This window comes from Alosa alosa, chromosome 17 (assembly GCF_017589495.1).
Source record: "Alosa alosa isolate M-15738 ecotype Scorff River chromosome 17, AALO_Geno_1.1, whole genome shotgun sequence".
Classification (NCBI taxonomy): Eukaryota; Metazoa; Chordata; class Actinopteri; order Clupeiformes; family Clupeidae; genus Alosa; species Alosa alosa.
In genome coordinates, this window is record NC_063205.1 from 24,821,883 (window position 1) to 24,839,984 (window position 18,102).

General features: G+C 40.3%; 3 protein-coding genes across 3 annotated transcripts in view; all 3 read right to left on the minus strand.

Annotated features, from left to right (window-relative positions):
- Positions 1 to 1,072, minus strand: part of creb3l2 (cAMP responsive element binding protein 3-like 2) — a 35,923-nt gene extending 34,851 nt beyond the window's left edge. Inside the window, exon 1 of the mRNA XM_048268700.1 lies at positions 539 to 1,072. Within this exon, the coding sequence (XP_048124657.1) occupies positions 539 to 637 (99 nt within the window). The 5' untranslated portion in view covers positions 638 to 1,072. The remainder of the gene's footprint in view (positions 1 to 538) is intronic.
- Positions 1,073 to 1,832: 760 nt separating this feature from the next.
- On the minus strand, positions 1,833 to 11,795 carry ssbp1 (single-stranded DNA binding protein 1). Its single transcript, XM_048268182.1, has 7 exons — positions 11,721 to 11,795; positions 11,221 to 11,278; positions 10,877 to 10,934; positions 10,324 to 10,464; positions 9,499 to 9,586; positions 7,838 to 7,926; positions 1,833 to 2,716 (listed from the first exon to the last, which is right to left on the minus strand). The coding sequence occupies exons 1-7, from the start codon at positions 11,783 to 11,785 to the stop codon at positions 2,673 to 2,675; spliced, it is 543 nt and encodes a 180-aa protein (XP_048124139.1). The 5' UTR covers positions 11,786 to 11,795; the 3' UTR covers positions 1,833 to 2,672.
- Positions 11,796 to 14,256: 2,461 nt separating this feature from the next.
- c17h12orf56 (chromosome 17 C12orf56 homolog) overlaps positions 14,257 to 18,102 on the minus strand; it is a 33,166-nt gene continuing 29,320 nt past the window's right edge. Inside the window, exons 8-13 of the mRNA XM_048267317.1 lie at positions 18,099 to 18,102; positions 17,490 to 17,592; positions 17,092 to 17,166; positions 16,757 to 16,834; positions 16,029 to 16,207; positions 14,257 to 15,279 (exon numbers count right to left, since the gene is read on the minus strand). The exon at positions 18,099 to 18,102 is cut by the window's right edge and continues 86 nt beyond it. Of these exons, the coding sequence (XP_048123274.1) occupies positions 15,165 to 15,279; positions 16,029 to 16,207; positions 16,757 to 16,834; positions 17,092 to 17,166; positions 17,490 to 17,592; positions 18,099 to 18,102 (554 nt within the window). The 3' untranslated portion in view covers positions 14,257 to 15,164. The remainder of the gene's footprint in view (positions 15,280 to 16,028; positions 16,208 to 16,756; positions 16,835 to 17,091; positions 17,167 to 17,489; positions 17,593 to 18,098) is intronic.

Below are 18,102 nucleotides of genomic sequence, written 5' to 3' on the forward strand. Positions count from 1 at the left end.
TCGAAAAGTACAGACCTCCTCCAGATGGAACGCATGTGTAGGCCACTTCACGGACCTCTGAAACTGAATTGTTAGGCTGCTGCTCGCCTTTATCTTCGTCGTGATCTGCTGAATAAGGTCTTTTACAATAACAGCCTAACCGCACCGCGAAATGTGGGTCGTGCATTCTTCAGAAACCCACAACATTACATCAGGAAGGCAATTAGGTTGTTCAGGTATGCAGGTATAAGGCGTTTAAATTTGGATTGATTAAAGGGACTGTGAACTCCGTGCCCGAACCACAACCGGCTACTCTTGCTCAATTTCTCTACCGTGATAGTCTTCTTGAGCAGCCCACCCGTGCAACAAGTGTCAAGAAACTGAACAGCAATATATTGATAACGAATGCAATGGTCTATATTATAGCTGGCCTTTCATAGCAAATTATTTTTTTCACACCCGCAAAACCAACAAAATATCATGCTAAAAATCAGGCCTATGAATAGATAACGACCAAAACATAGAAGCAGATGCAGACTGAGATTTCAATCATACTTACAGTGCTGTACAGAACACCGTCATTTTCTCCCGGTTCAGACAATTCGCTGAGATTTCGATCCCAGTGTAAAAACGGTTCAGCGCTGTCCAGTATTTCCATGCCTTCACCAGTTGATTGCTTACGAGTCGACTGTCTAACCTGCGTCTTCTCAACAGATGATATCAGTGTAGGCTATGTAGCAAAAAAGGAAAGCAGATATGCTACAATGTTGCCAGAACGCAGCGTGATAAAATGTTGCAGGAATCGGCAACAACTTTTCCTTCCGTCAGCGAAAAGTTGAATTAGCCTAATAACTTGAACAGTCTTTGCACTGCGTAGTCAGTTGCGACACACGACTCGGATGGCTTGTCGTTACATCAACAAAGCAAAATGACTCCCTGGAAAGACGAGTCACTAGTTTGAAGAGGCAATAGAAGATTAACCCCGACGCTTCCTTGTTTATTTTCTCTGACTTGTAGTATGCAATCAACGACGGACTTTCTCTCGATTTCTTGAGTTGAGGTGATACCCTGTCTCAGACTAGCAGGAATTTGGGGGCGGGGAATGGGTGGGAGTAGTCGTGAGAGGGGCAATTATTTTAGGTGGAGCCACCCAATAGCATTTAGTTCGGGGAATGCGACAGCCGTAAATATAGCCTACTATCAAGACCATCACCACACACCCACAGTATAATGTTTTTAACGTGAATATTTGTCTTAGGAGACAACCTTAGGTAAATGAACAATTAACAGTGGTACTAAACTATGTTGGCTACACTTCGTAGTCCCCGTCCTTATTCTTGGAAGCAAACGAATCAGATGGGCTGCTGCTTTCAAAACGAATGCAAACAAATGGTCCAGCCGACTGAAAGATCTAAGAACCAATCAGTGTTAAGGCCGATTTCGCATCGTTTGACAGACAGCATGAACGCCCAATAGGGACGAACTCATCCATAACTTTCAACAAACTGAGTTGAGACAAGACTACTAAACTGACAGTGCCCGCCTTATACAACCTCCTTCAAAACAGAGGCTTCCAGAAGTGGCTCACTACTTCAAATAATACTTAAAACTAAATCTAAATGGAGGAGAATCCAAAGTCTGCACTCAAAAATGTTAGGTCCAGCTGCACATGCTAAACACACACACTTGAATGGAGACTAAATTTTATATGAAATATAGATCCATCCTAAGACTGATGCAATATCATGTCCATGTGACAAAAACCATCAAGTCTTCAGGTTCACATCATGCATCAAAGAATGTTACATTAAATAACTTTTCTCTTACAGAAAAAAGGCACATGGACCCACAGATAATTGGAAAAAGGGGATATATATTTTTCACATAATACATACAAGGACTTGGTTTAACATGGTCAGTAGAAACTGTGTCTAACATGAAATGCATGAATGAATATAAATCAGATTTCGCAGAAACGGCCGGTCTTTGCTATTTCAGTTAACACATCCATATTCACATGTCTGAAAAGCAAAACCATGCAAAACAACCCCCCACCAGGTGTTGAAACCAACGGTTGAGAAACATAACCGAAAGATTCTGAGGATAACTCAAGAAGACATCTAGTCAGTTTGATGTTAAAGTTGTCTATGAGCACAGCCTATGAAATTTACTTTTAGAAAGCGATTGGATCCTCATGGAGGATTGCTAGCCAAAAAACAACCTGTAGGATTCTCAAGACCTACTACAACACATTGCTGCATTTGGATAACATCTCGTACATTAGAAAAAGGGGGAATCTGATTTCCCAGTGTTAACAAAAGCTCTATAACTTATCATTCAGAGACACCGGGGCAGCTAGTGAGTCAGACCAGGGCGGAATTCCTAATTCTGGTTTGTGCTGGATCTTGACAAGAACAATAATCATTGAAAATGCTGACATGTTCACATGATCCAAACAAAATATGGTCAGACCAACTGTACTTTGGTGTGTCAATACTGTGGCAGATGTGTTCGAGGCCATGGTGCTGTATGTTGGCACCCCCTGTTGGTGAACAGGGGGCATGTTAAAGTTACAATCTTGAAACCATCACAGCTCCAAGGACTTCAGGCACTAAACTTCTACAAGAAAATAACATGACATGGAAAAAAAAGGTCTTCTGATGGTTTACATCCCTCCAACAAAGAGATTAACTTCACATTCTGTCTCGGACATTGTCACTTAAAAATACAATGTTATCTGTGGAGAGAGAGGGGTAGAGAGAGAAACAGAGTTCAGCCATGTATACGGGGGGTAAATCAAACATTAGCAAGCAATAGCCACGCTTACATGGACACTTTTTAATCCGATTAGAAATGGAATAACGGTTCAATTGGAATAACAATTCTCAAATAAACACCTCTCAATCAGAATAAAAATGCCTGATCCAATCAGAATTTTACTGATGTTAACGTTTCTGCACTGCAATGGTACTGTTACCACACAGCACATAGCTGTGCGTGTGCATACTGTACATCTGTCTCTATGGTTCATACTGAATATCCATATTTAGGCTATTCTGTTTTTCTTATAATATATTCTGTTAATACACTGGATATATCAATATTATTCTGCTTCTACGCTGCAGATATCTGTATTCTGTACATGTTGTTCATACTACATAGCCATATTTATTCTGTTCTTATAAGGTTATAGTGGGGCTGTTAAGCTCAACGATCTTGCTTTTTATGAAAGAAGCATGAAACTTTCAGGGTTTGTTCTTGATGACCTAAGCTTTGATTTAAGATCTGGAGGCATTCTCAGTTTGACCTCTGAGGTCAGATAGAGGTCATTGACCTCTGTAATATGTTGTGACGCTACAGGTGAATGGGGAAAAAAATAATAATAATAGATATCACCATGAAACTTTCTCAGTTGATTACTCATGTTAAACTAAGAAAAAAATGTATTGAAAGTTTTTTATATTTTAATGTTTAAATATGCAAATTAGGCCTTATCTCATTAAAAATGTGCTAATTTGCATTCTTTTTAGAAAACAAAATCAGATTGTCTGATAAAGCCAGGCTCAACTAGGGTTGTGCCGATGGACGATATCATCGTCCATCGTGATGGTTGACAGACATCACGATGGGAAGCAACCATCGTGATGCCACGCCCCCACATGCCAGTCACTAGTTGCTGCTGTAACAGGCTAAAACATTAAAAAAACCTTTCCCTGGAAATGAAATTGAGCCTACTTGGCTGTCAGCCAAACAGTTATCACGTATTAGTCTACCGTCTAATTCCTGACTGTGACGTGAATATGTAATTGTCTTTTTGTAGCCTACAGGTCTCGCAGGCCTATAGCCTACATTGGACGTAAAATATGTAGCCTAATGTTTTAGCAGAAAATAGTCCTATTGAATTATTATTGTTAGGCTATGACTAGGACATTCTAGCGCTCAAATATTTTTGCGAGGCTACAGCGAGCGCCAAATGCGTCCTTCTCCTCTGTGTTAAAATAAACCATTTCTTTCGTTAATGATAGGATCAGAAGGTAGCCTGTCCGTCTTTCACTGTAAGGCTTGTATTTCATGCATTTAGCAAAAGTCCCAGACAACAACAGAGTGGTAGGCCTAATCGGGATTCGTTATTTGTAAAAGTTTTTTTTACTTCGCCCTCCTATAGCCTGGACTGCGCGATCGCAGCCCTTTACTTTCACTTCCCACCGCCTTATAGTCAGCATAGACGGTAGCCTGATAACGTGGGATGCTGCATAGCGTACTACTGAAGATTTTAAATGAGTGACCACGATAGTAGTCTTAAGTAGCTTTTTTGCTAGGCCCAGCGAAGGCTGGCAATGTGTAATATTCCGCTGGTTGGTGCACACGCAAGTGTTCAGATTGATTGTCTATCCGTCTTTCACAACGATTTTCTTGGAGCAGATCTTCCACACAACTTCGGTAGCCTGGTCAGTATGTCTCTCTTAGCTGTCCACTTTCATCAGGCCATATAGCCTATATAATATATATTTTTTTTTTTATGTAGAAAATTATAAATGTATTTCTGTACAGACATATGGTAATAATAATAATATGGTAATTAGTGTTTACTACCCCCCCCCGACGAAATCATCGTCCATCACAATGTTTAATCGTCAAATGCCAATTTAGGGGACATCTCCCAACCCTAGGCTAAACATATTTTTTCATTTTGTTGTCATATGAGATGGGGAAAAAAAAATTACTGAGGGGTTTACGGACATCTACTACTAATTCACCTGTACCACTGTGATATGAAATTTCAAGGCCCGAAATTAGAAATGGGTGTATCTTAGGATCTAAATGTGATAGACATATAAACTAAATATGTTTTTCCATGTTTCTGGACATGAGGAACTTATTTATAGCATTGATAGCACTCTAAGAGGTCAACATCATTACGTGCAGTGAAGATCACTGGCACAAGATCCAATGACTGGGCAAATCCAAGTACAAAATGTATCATTTCACCAAACAATTCCATATAAATATGGACATGACAAAAATGTAGCCCTGCTTGAACTTGAGCTCCTATCAAAAAGTCACAACTTGAACTCCTATCACAAATCCCCAATGTAACATTGAACAGGTAACATATCAGCATTCTAAAATAGTACAGTGAAAGTTGTTGTAGAGGCCTTAGCTTTTAGGGGTAAGAAAAAGGCCTACAAAACAGCTTTAGTCACTGCAATCACCAGCACAGAGTGCTGTGCACATTAATGCTGCCTTTTTGCATTTACAGTGCCCGGTACAACCCTTTTTACAACCACAGTGCACAAGCTCATAGCATTCCTGTGATGCCTCAGGGAGTGTTGTCCAACGTGGCTGCCAGCCTGCATCTGTATGGACTTGGTAACTGTGGGCTAGGAACCAAGACAAGGTTCCATATTATGTTAGCCTGGTGCATTGCTCTTCTGATGCGTTGCCTCAAAGCAGCTTGTGTAGGGGGGATGTTTTCCAGGGATCTTGACCTCTGGATAAAAAGTTGTTTCCTTGCCTCATTGACCTCTAAGCATGCACTTGTTCTGTCAAAGAGTGGGAACCCTAGATCTAAGTCAAATGTAAAATTCCATGACTTTTCTCTGACTTTCCCTGACAAAAAACCTGAATTTCCATGACTTACTATATAATGAATAGTACAATATAGCGACCAATGATTTCAGAGTACCCGCATAGAGGTCAAGAATCGTTTTTAGAGCAGGAGATGAGGCATTAAATAAACAGAGGGCTACTTAAAGAAGCCATACAGCTAATAACTAGATATACACCAATTCTGCCTGGAAATGTATTTGTATTAATGTATTTTGGCAAGTATATTTTAAACTGCTACAACAAAATTCCCTGATATTCCATGACTGTGCTCCAAAAATGATCAAATTCCCTGACTTTCTATGTTTGGAATAGACTTTCTAAAATTCCATAAAATTCCAGAAATTCCATGACCGTGGGAACCCTGTAGATCAGCACCACAAAACGTTCTAGTTGAGACAAGGAAAGATCACTCAGCTCTTGTGGCATATGCAACATTTTATGGAAAGCCTCTGTAACTTCTGGATATACATGCCATGTATCCCAGGCAGTCTTTTTACCACGGCCACAGAATGCAGATGTTGCATCACAGCCATTGACACAATGCCACAGCATTGTGACATGTTGGTCTCTCGTTTGTTTCGAATCTCTGATTGGCCGATTTGCTCGAAGTGTTCATGTCACCCTTCCCCTGCTGTTTTTATTATTATTGCCCCCCCCAACTAAATACCCTGCTATATATATGCAGGATAACAGAAGTAGATGTTTTGCCAGTGATCTTCACTGCACTTAATGATGTTGACCTCTTAGAGTGCTATCAATGTTATAAATAAGTTCCTCATGCCCAGAAACATGGAAAAACATATTTAGTTTACATTTCTATCACATTTAGATCCTAAGATACACCCATTTCTAATTTCAGACCTAGAAATTTCACATCACAGTGGTACAGGTGAATTACAGGATAATAGAAGTAGATGTCCATAAACCCTCAGTAATTATTTTCCCCATCTCATATGACAACAAAATTAAACAAATATTTTGAGCCTGACTTTATCAGAATATCTAATTTTGTTTTTTAAAATGTATACAAATTAGCGCATTTTTATGAGATAAGGCCTAATTTGCATATTTAAACATTAAATATATAAAAAACTTTCAATACATTTTTTTCTTAGCTTAACATGAGTAATCAACTGAGAAAGTTTCATGGTGATATCTATTATTATTTTTTTCTCCCCATTCACCTGTAGCGTCACAACATATTACAGAGGTCAGTGACCTCTATCTGACCTCAGAGGTCAAACTGAGAATGCCTCCAGATCTTAAATCAAAGCTTAGGTCATTAAGAACAAACCCTGAACGTTTCATGCTTCTTTCATAAAAAGCAAGATCGTCCCTATTTGATCCCCTTGAGGATCAATAAAGTATCTATCTATCTATCTATTTTAAGAGCTTAACAGCCCCACTATTACTGTTAATACACTGCACATATTTATATTTAATTTATATTACCGGTACTGTAAACCACCTCCTATAAACCAACTGTATACAGTACTACTGTCTACACTGCACTATATCTTGTCCTGTCTATGCACCACCTGTCTATGTATATCACATTGCACTTTTCTGCACTTCTGGTTAGATGCAAACTGCATTTCGTTGTCTTAGTACTTGTTCTCTGTACAATGACAATAAAGTTGAATCTTATCTCATTTTAATCAGAATGAGAGAGGTATTCCTCTCCGATTCTGATTTAACAGCCATGTATACGGTCAATCGGATTGGCTGCTCTATCTTCTCAACAAAAAGTAGGCAACAACAGCTATTCCGATCAAAGATTTTAAAGCGCTTGAGAGCACCTGATTGGAATAGAACGTACCCCATGTAAACAGACAGCACAATATTTTCAATCGGAATAGTTTAATCGGAATGAAAAAAAAAAACTGTCCATGTAAACGTGGCTATTGTAAACAATGAATTTTTTTTTTATGTAAAATGCCCTTACCTTTATGACAAAGAACTATAGTAATACTATATATACAGTATATACTATCTGCAATACCTCTATAATATTCTTGCTACAGTACATCTATATGTCTCAATATACTATAAGACTCCAATAAACTATAGTGTTCTTGTAAGATTACTATAAAAATTGTCCCAAAATACTATTCCTATAGTTCTTTGTTGGGGTAATGAAATCAATTACATGCCAATGTAATTTCATCCATGTACACACACATTAAGCTATACATGCCATAGCTAATATTTCTTACTCTTTATTTGTTAGCTTGCCAGAGGAGCTTACCTGCAATGATAGTGGTGGCCTGGCGTCTGACGTTGTTTTTGTCCACATATTCTCCATAATCCAGTTTGCCCTCCACCAGCACACGTGACCTGAGACCACACACACAACAAGACAGTATGGGACAAGTGCAACGCACGAGGTAACAGGAGAACAGGAAATGTGGTTGGGTCATTTGAGGGCTTCCAATTACTTTTAGGAGGGGTGAATTCATTAATCAGTTAAAGGAACACGACACCTTTTTGGAAAATGAGCTAATGCAAATGTAAATCAGGTTTTTAGGCCAAGTATACTTGCGTATACAAGGAATTTGGTCTCTGCATTTATCCCATCCATGAATTAGTGAACACACAGAGCACACAGTGAACAGACAGTGAGGTAAAGCAACTAACCCGGAGCATTAAGCTGCCTTGCTACAGCGGCGCTCGGGGAGCAGTGAGGGATTAGGTGCCTTGCTCAAGGGCACTTCAGCCGTTCCCACTGGCCGGGGATCGAACCGACAACCCTTCAGTTCCAAGCCCGAAGCCCTAACCAGAACGCCACGAGCGCATTTCATACACAAGGCAACTACTTTACATCAGTGGTTCTTAACTGGTCTGGCTTTGGGACCCATGGTTTTTCATCTCATTAAGTAGCTACCCATATATTTGTTTAGCGCTCAAGCCAACGGATAAGGTGAGCTACATGGTAAGACACTTGTTTGGAACATGCTGATGTTTGCCATTACGTTTGTGAAGTATTCGACTCCTGATTTTACCTTTCAAAGTACTCAGGTTTGTCTTTGACAGGGGTGCTTTGTTTCCATGTGGCATTTTAGTTTTGATGGTTTCATGCTCTCATGTGCCAGCAATTCGCTGCACACCACACACTGGGGTTTCTGCCCCATTTTGTCCTCAATTTAAGTGAATCCATATCTTGCTTCAAATACACAGGGTCATACTTGCGTTTACCGCTAAAATTATGTCTAACATGACCGGTCACAAAAACATTTTCTATGTCCATGGCAATGACTGACAAATAAAAACGAGGAATAAAAAAACAAATAATATATAAATAAAAAAAGCAATTTAAGGGCAATTTCATGCAAAACTGTCACATCCATAACGCCAACTAAATACCATGGCATTGTGTTTTGGCGTTATGGATGTGACAGTTTTGCGCGGAATTGCCCACAACCACAAGCTCCGAGACCCAACCCGAACGGTTCCGCAATCCACTTTTGGGTCCCGACCCACAAATGATGAGAGGATACATACACTTCACTTCTCTGTGCGTGCAATAACCTATTCTGACACCATTAGCCTAGCTTAGCATAATTCACTGGAAGTGGGTTACACCAATTAGCCTACTGTTCCCTTTTAGCTATAGGCTGTAGGTCAACTGTCGTGTAGCATTCAATGCTCTCTTTCCACAGAGGATTGTGAATTCAAGTACCACAGTCAATTTAGCAACCTTACATGTTATGATGGTCTTTACAGACAGTACTCAGAATTCAAAGGGTGTATAATCAACACTTAAAGTGATCTGATCACCATTAACACTTAATGCCGCTTTCCATAATAAAAGAGATTTGACAAGATGCTAAGTGTGTATACTGTGCTCTTTTGTCATGTGGCCAAGAAATAGCAGAACAACAACAACAACTGCTTTAGACACATACTGACCCTTTCTTCACATACTGGTAGGCCACATCTCTCAAGCCTGGCTTGAACACAGAGATCCGATGCCACGTGGTTTTCTGGCTGATGTCACCTGGAAAAGGAAGAGGAACTTGGTTACAATAAATAATCTTCTGAAAATAACTAATGTGTCCCAGTGATTTGCACAGGAAGTAGTTTTGTTTTGCAAGGTGGAACTTAAGCCATATGGCACATTTGTGGCATTTCCTAATATTTAACATTGTCTGCTGTTTTCATCATGGCTTTTTGCCATTCTCCAGAAGTTTATCAGTTCTCAAAATGACGCCTCTCTCTTTAGTAAGATATCAGACACACAAAAACGTTCACTACGCTACAGTGTAAGCTGCATAATGGGTGACAAATTCAAAGCAGTTTTCTTTTGGACCTCTGATCAGGTCATAGCACAGCTGAAAAAATATATTTTACCCACTGGCATGAAATGGAAGTACACCATAATCCCCCTGACAAAAAAACTGAATGACTTCATGTAACAAGGTAGTATCAAAATAGTACTCAGTATCAAAACTGCAGTTTTGGAGGAAAATAATCAGGAAATGCCATATTTTGGACATGAAAAAAACTATATTGCTCTTATATTAGTACATAGTACTCCACTTTACGGCCAATTAAAATATCACTGTAACTCCAGTGCACTGTAATTTCAGTCCAAAAACAGCAGCTATGTTTGTAAGGGCTCAAACAATTATCTATAAATGACAATTCTGACAGGTGAAGGTCAACGGACGAATGGATTTGCACTCAGTCTCACTCATATGCAACATGTGGGTGATCACTGTTTTGATCTCTTGCCTGTGTCTGTGTTTGCTCCTTCCCCAGAGCGCCACATCTCGTTCGTCGCCATGGAGAAGATGGTGACGGGGTTCCGGCCCTCCACCTGTCTCATGACGGGGTCCTGCCCCACCCGCCCTAGTAACTGCACCTTATTTATGGCTGAGAGAGAAAGGGGAGCGGTGACGAATTAACCCCTTAAAGGGAGTTTTGAACATTCAAACAACTGCAACAATGTAAGGTTCTAAAATTCCATGTTGAATACAATGGAACCCTGATATTCTTTAAAACTTTCATTTCCCAACATTCCAGTCACATCGGTGTGACGCTATATCGGATTGAAAACATCAAGGGTTGATAACTGCCAAAATACAGAACATTCAATTCAACACCATTGTTCAATACAATGCTGGGAAGCTGGTTTCTACTATGCAAGTGTGTTTATGATTAAGTGGATTCTGGCAGATAAATTAGCATTTCATAGTCCTCCAATTGCAGATGAGAATAATTCAAGGGATTCATGATGTTAATTGTGCAATCACACTCACACACATTAAATGTGTAGACTACTCACATCGCTCTAATATGAGGCTAGCATCTGTCACCTGGTGCCGGACAAACTGTCTAAATATCTGCAAAAAAGGGCAAGAGCAAAAAGAGGCATTGCATTTTTTACATTTGTTTTAGATTTAATAATTTAGCAGATGCTTTATCCAAATAAATAAATGGATTTATAATCATAGATCATTCATTATATTCAGTCTACTCAATAGGCTATACAAAAAGACGGCCACAATTAAAAAGTCTGGAATAGACAAGGATGGTAGGCTTAATTTCCAGAAGTTTAACACTTGACAAATTCTACTGCACAGTCTGAAAGATAATCCAAGGTTAGCTTCTATGTGATTGGGGTCGTACCTGAACTGATGCGCTTCGGAACATTTTTTTGAGAGGACTGACTTCGTACAGCTCCTGACTATAAACATAAATAAAAACAATCATTATCCATTTTACTATTAGGCTAACCGTTTAACACTATGACCAAAAAAAAATGAAGTAAGTGCAGACCATTAATTCATTTCTGATACAGAATAACCTATGCAGGGTCATCATTCAGAGGCATTCGCCTATCAAACATTAGGTAAATGAGACGAACATTAAGAAAAGGAGAACTAATTCTGGTTAAATGACCTAATCAGCAAGTGCAAAAGGGTGAAGGCTGTTAACAGGCAAACACAATACTTTAGCCAACTAGCTACCAAGGCAACATCTTGATATGTAACGTGTAAAATGCAGCCATTGATGATCTAATTAATGCGTTTGGTATGCAGTACAAATATCTAACATAATTTGGGTGCAACTTTAATTACATTTCTGTTCATAACACCAATGAATAACATAATATTACTACCACTTACATGCTTACATGCAGAGTCGCGATGGACAACTCTTCTGTAACACCACGCTTTTTCCGGTCCTTCATTAAAAATGGTCCCCGGAATACTGTTCCGTTTCAGAGGATGTTCCTCTTTCTTTAAAAACTGAATGCAAGCAATAGGCCTAGCCTACTCTAAGGATGCAACAGACTGTATGGGATGCAATCTACAAGGGACGTGTGATAAAAGATAAATAGGCATTTTTTTCAACGAAATTGTACAATGTTTTAATTGTACATTTATAGAGAAAAAAATAAAATGTGAAAAAAGGAGTCCATTGTAAAATGTTGCATTATGAATGGAGCATCTATGAAATCTACAGATTCTGAATACAACTAGATGTACCGCAGAGCGGTACAAAATATGACCGCTGCCCAGTCCAGCACATTTTTTCCACAAAAATAAATCACGCTGAAAGGCCTATATGAGGCAAACATACGGAAAAAATTGGTCATCCTAGGCCCTACGGTTCTCAAGATATTCACAGAAAACTGTGTCTGCCCTACCCTCCTTTCAGGGGTCCAGTCCAGAGGGGGGGCTACAGATCAAAATGAAAAATTATGGTTCCATGCTATCCATGTGGGGTTACATGCCCACCAAGTTTTGTGTACCCCAGTCTTTCAGTGTCCCGGGAATCCTTGTTGGTGTACGGTCACTAAATGTACACATAAATTATTTTATTGTAAGGCCCCCCATGAACGAAAGTTCACAAAACTTTGCATGCATTCGGAGGGTGTCATAATGATCCTACACTTTCAATTTCGTGCAGTTTTGACCATGTCAGCCAGAGATATTGTGATGAAAACACCTAATGTTTGGCTTTTTAATTTTTAACTAGGTGGCGCTATACATGAAATAAGTGGTAATGGGATGGGTTGACATGCCCCCTTAAGACCAACATACAAAAAAAAGGTGGACCTTCCTAGGCCCTACAGTTCTCGAGATATTCACAGAAAACTGTCTCCGGCCACCTACAGGCCAGTTGGTGTATAGTAACATAAATTAATTTATTGTGTGGCCCCCCCATGAGCGGAATTCCACGAAACTTGGCATGCATTCAGAGGGTGTCATAATGATCCTACACTTCCAATTTCGTGCAGTTTGGACCAAAGATGATTCTCGAGCGGAGCGGCGGTCATAAATATAGGCCACTGTTTCTAAACCTATAATTAGCCTATGAATCCCATAAGGTTTTCAAGCATGGTGGCAAAGAGATTGGTCTCCTCCACTGCACTATTCCCATGGGTTGAAACATTGCCGTTTTTTAGTCCAATTAAATATTGGCAGCTACTTCAGTGTGTGGACATTAATTAATTCTTCACACTTTTCACCCATGGCTGAAGCGCTCACAGACTACTAGTTCGTTACTCATATTGTAACCGACACAGAGATATGTGGAATTGTTCCTGTGTTTCTGTGGTATTTGTGCCCCGTAAGGGCCTGCATTATGTCTTGTTATGTTGCTGAATCTGATTGAATTATAAACACCTATACAGCAACAAAGAGGAACGGCCAAAGCATTTGTTGGTGTTTGTTGCTGCCCTCATCAAGGGTTTGCATTTTGTCTTGTTAATGTTGCTGACTGGATCATAAACGGCCACAGCAACGAAGAGGAATGACCAAAGAATTTGTTGGCATCATTAGTGTGGAGGAGGTGGATCCAGGATACCAGATACCACTGCTAAGTCACCTTGAAGTGCCATAGGGCCTAATTCAATGAAACAGCGATAAGGACACCTTCTTGGATACCTGCTTGATAACCGCATTGAAATGTTCACAAGGCTACTCTGTTGATGTTTTTACACGCTAAGGTTGCTTTGTTAGTGATTCTGTTGTTGTTGCTTTGGTTCTTTGGTTGTGCATTCAGATTTCTGGCAGTACATGTTGTAAGGATCATTGTAGGTCAACCTTTGCAGATCCAGGGTATAACATGCGTCACTTCTTTGACTGCCTCCAGCCAACTGTCCATTGTTGCTCTGTATCTTTATTTGAGACTGAGCACCATAGAGTTTCTGTTTTATTGATCAACTCACAGAGAGAGAGAGGGGGGGGGGGGGATCACAATCAGAAACACTTGAAAATGAACAGGATTCAGGAATACATCATCAGGTACCAATACTACAGAGCCAACAGTTGATGAGGTTCAGTTCTAGTTAATTTAATTGATGAACACTTCATAAATACATCTATATGTCATCTATGTCAGTCTGAGGATATATCAAATAGTTATTGAGTGCAGTTCCACAGTTTAACATAAAATACCCCTATAATCTGTTCTAACACAGAACCATGGATGTACTGTACTATTGGATGTATTGGTTTGATAGACAGATTATTACTGCTTCATGTTTTATTGTGCAATCCTAGAGTAGGATAATCATGACTTGGAAGCACTTCAGAAAATGCTTTTATGCATTATATTTCCCTTATTACAAAGATTTTATAATGCTATTTAGTATTTTTTTATTTTATTTCCTGGGCACTTATCTTCATGCTAGCTGCACAAACACGAGGAGAGAACCATCTGAATAATTTTTAATTAGCACTGCTGACTGTAGTTTATACCCTTAATAAACGACAGTATTATTGAAAAAGTATAACTTACTAAATTACATGAAAACCACACATAGATTACGTGCAACATAGATTTCATGAATTTCACTCATCCCCTGAACATTTATCTCTGCATAATCTCTCAGAGAATAGATTCCATCAACACAACCCAAGTACAAAAATACATTTTCTTTGTGTACACACACATATAAACACACACTCTCTCTCTTTCACACACACACACACACGCAAACACAGCTGTGGAATCAAATGGGGGACAGGCATGGGCTCTTCGACTTAGTAAGACACCAAACTTTAACCTTTACGAGATAGACATGCCTAAATTCACTCAAATGAAGACACTTTGATGTTACTGTAATAAGAGTAAGTCCTGCATAGACATTAATTTACATTCACAAGCATATAATGTAAACATACAAACAAAAGATCTGTGGTCAATGAATGTGCAAACCACTTGCTGCACATGTCTGGAGAGTCCTTCTATGATTTTATTTGTACGCCTGTGTGTGTGTGTGTATGTATGTGTGTGTGTGTGTGTGTGTGTGTGTGTGTGTGTGTGTGTGTGTGTGTGTGTGTGTGTGTGTGTGTGTGATTATTTCAGCACATTCTTTATCCGTTCAATAGTCCAAGCAGACGTCTTTCACTACATGTGCACATGTGTGTTCTTCAGGTGGGACGTGGAACACAAACTCACACACTGCTAGCAGACTGTCATAGTCACTGTGTGACACTGGAATGCACTGAATTCCTGGAATGAAAGACAAGAGGTGTGTGGCTTGTGACCTATAGGCCGGAGTCAGTTAGCCAATAGCAGTGGTGTTGAGGTGGGTGCTGAGCCAATCAGGGCTCAGTTTAGGGCTGTCGAAGCACCAATGAGTGGAGCTGTGAGAGAAGGCGCTGGGCTGGTAGACTGATGGGGTAGTGGGGAGGCAACTTCTCCACAAACCCTGATGCTTTTACATAGTACCTACAGATGAGAGGGGAGGAGGAGATGAAGTGTAAGTATATATAAGTATATATACTCTTTTGATCCCATGAGGGAAATTTGCATTTATCCCAATCCGTGAAACACACTCAGCACACAGTGAACAACACTAATCCTGACGCAGTGAGCTGCCTGCTACAGCGGCGCTCGGGGAGCAGTGAGGGGTTAGGTGCCTTGGTCAAGGGCACTTCAGCCGTGCCTACTGGTCGGGGTTCAAACCAGCAACCCTCCAGTTGCAAGTCCGAAGTCCTAACCAGTAGGCCACAGCTGCCCCATAAGATGAGAGGAGAGGAGAACGGGGGGGGAGAAGAAGAGGTGAGGGGAGACAAGAGGAGATAAGAGGATAGGAAAAGAAGAGGAGAGGAAAGGAGTGGAGAGGAAAGATGAGGTGATGAGAAGGAGAGGAAAGGAGAAGAGGAGAGGAGTGAGGAAAATGGGAGACGAGTGAAAAGGAGAAGAGAGGAGAGGAGAAGACAGGAGGAGATGGGAGGAGTGGAGAGAGGAAGAAAGAGGAGGTGATGAGAAGGAGGAGAAAAGAGAGTAGAGACGCAACATTAAAACAATAAAAAGGGATCTGTGACATATGGTACTTGAGAAAAGTCAATTACTTAAACTAACTTAAAAATATTTAAGGATCCAGTTTCAACATTAGATGCATACACTTAAACTTGTTCCAGTGTGTGTGTGTGTGTGTGTGTGTGTGTGTGTGAGTGAGTCCTCCAGTGGCTCACCTGAACTCCTCTCTGAACTCGGACCTGATAAACTCGCTCAGGATGCGGCTGTACTGAAGGCAGGCCACGAGCACCCGGCAGCGCTGGTAGAGCAGAACCGCCTGGGACGGGCTCAGAGTGGCCTGGGAACTGGACAGAGCCAGAACCACCTGATGCGTCTGGTAGCCCACAAAGTGGACCTGTGGAAAAGAAAGAGAATAAAGATGGATAGAGAGAGAGAGAGAGAGAGAGAAGTAATCAGAATAGACCCTATCTCTTGATAGATGCACATGCAATGTAATGGCAATGTAAGAGGCAATAAAACAGTCCAACATTGTTGGTAACATTGTGCCAAAAATGCCAGAAGATAAAACCCTTAAGGTTTCTATATGAATGAATCTAAATGCTGTAGGTGGAATCTGTGGCATGGATTGAGCGCTAGTGTGTTGGATCCCCTGCTCTCTGTCACATATCTGGTTGTGTAAACGTAATTCTGAGCCTATAGAGTTTCCCTCCTGCAGAGCTACCATCAATCCATATTACACAACTGATCCTCCAGGCCGGATGGTGTTACAGTACAGTAAAGATCAGGATTAGCTAAGACAAACACGTTTGTGTGAGATGAGACATCTACTACACGCATGGTTATACATCAGGAAAGGGTCAGATACAAGATAGGAGGTTACGCATTAGGATAAGAGAGAGACTTAGAGAGACAGGAAGAGACACAGCACTACACTTTGGCTTACAGTGGAAGGCTGAGGCTTTAGAGTTTTCAACACCCAGCCAACAGTCAGGAAGTGTTCCATGCTTGGTGTACGGCTAGCCTTTAGGGACAAAAAAGAACAGTGCAACAATGAGTATAAAAAGACCAAAAAGTCAAACAAAAGTCATATATATAAGGCCCAAGCATACAGTATAGGACTTTGAGAAGAAGGCTGAAGTGACAAAAAGTGTAACACCAATTTAATTAGTTCTTCTTGATGATATGATGCATTTGTTTGTTTACAGCACAGCATATGTGTGTGTGTGTGTGTGTGTGTGTGTGTGTGTTTGTAATAGTGGGAATAGTGAGATTCCCTACCTCTTGACAAAGCACTATGATCTCAAAGAGCAGAGCAGCAGCCACAGCGAGATACTCAGCCTGCAAGATCTGCATCTGAAAGAGATAGAGATGATACACAACCAGAGTGAGCCAGATACACTGACAAAGCAGAAAAATGAAATAAATAAATAAAATAAAGCCATTAAATGGTAATAAATAAAACCACCAATAAACAGAGAATCATCAGGTAGTTTGTTGATAATTTAGATAAAGTGTAACCAGTGTAACCATAACAACCCTATGGAAAGTGAAAGTGAAATCATCACTACATAAATGGAAACTTTTTAGCACAAACCTGTGCAGGTATAGAAAATAACAAAACAACTCTGAACAGCACACCACCCTTCGGTCTACACAGTCCTGTCCTCCTCACTCACCTCTGTGCGTTTGTTTGTGCTGTGCTCCATCTCCGCTGAGTCCGAGGCCTGAGGGTCCGGCTCACACATCAGGGCTAGCAGTAGCCTCGCCGTTAGCGCCCCCCTGCAGGGGCAGCATGAAAACAACACAATAGAGCTCTTTTACCAATGAATAAACAAAGGAATTGAGGCCCTCCTGTATGAAGATGGCATGTAGTCAGTATTTTTCATTCTGGAGCTTCAATTAATTTTGTCATTGATGACCTAGACCAGTGTTTCTCAAAGTGTGATCCGGGGACCACTGGTGGTCCGCAAGCTATCCCAAGTGGTCCGTGAGCAGACGTGGTAAAATATAATATAGATGAGTTGTTTGCCATATTCAATATGTGTTTCTTTTTTATTGGTTAAGTGGTCCTACGTCTGAAAAAGTTTGAGAAACACTGACCTAGACCCATTTTGATGAGCACCCTGTAGTTTTACTGCAACAAACAACAAAGCCTCCCCTTTCTTCAAACTCATTTTGATGCTATACTGATTTATAATACGGAGAATAAAGTCTCTGACATCAGTGTTATTATAACCTATTATAAATTTATTATGACAAGCCCCTTGATTGCCCATCCCACTCACTGAT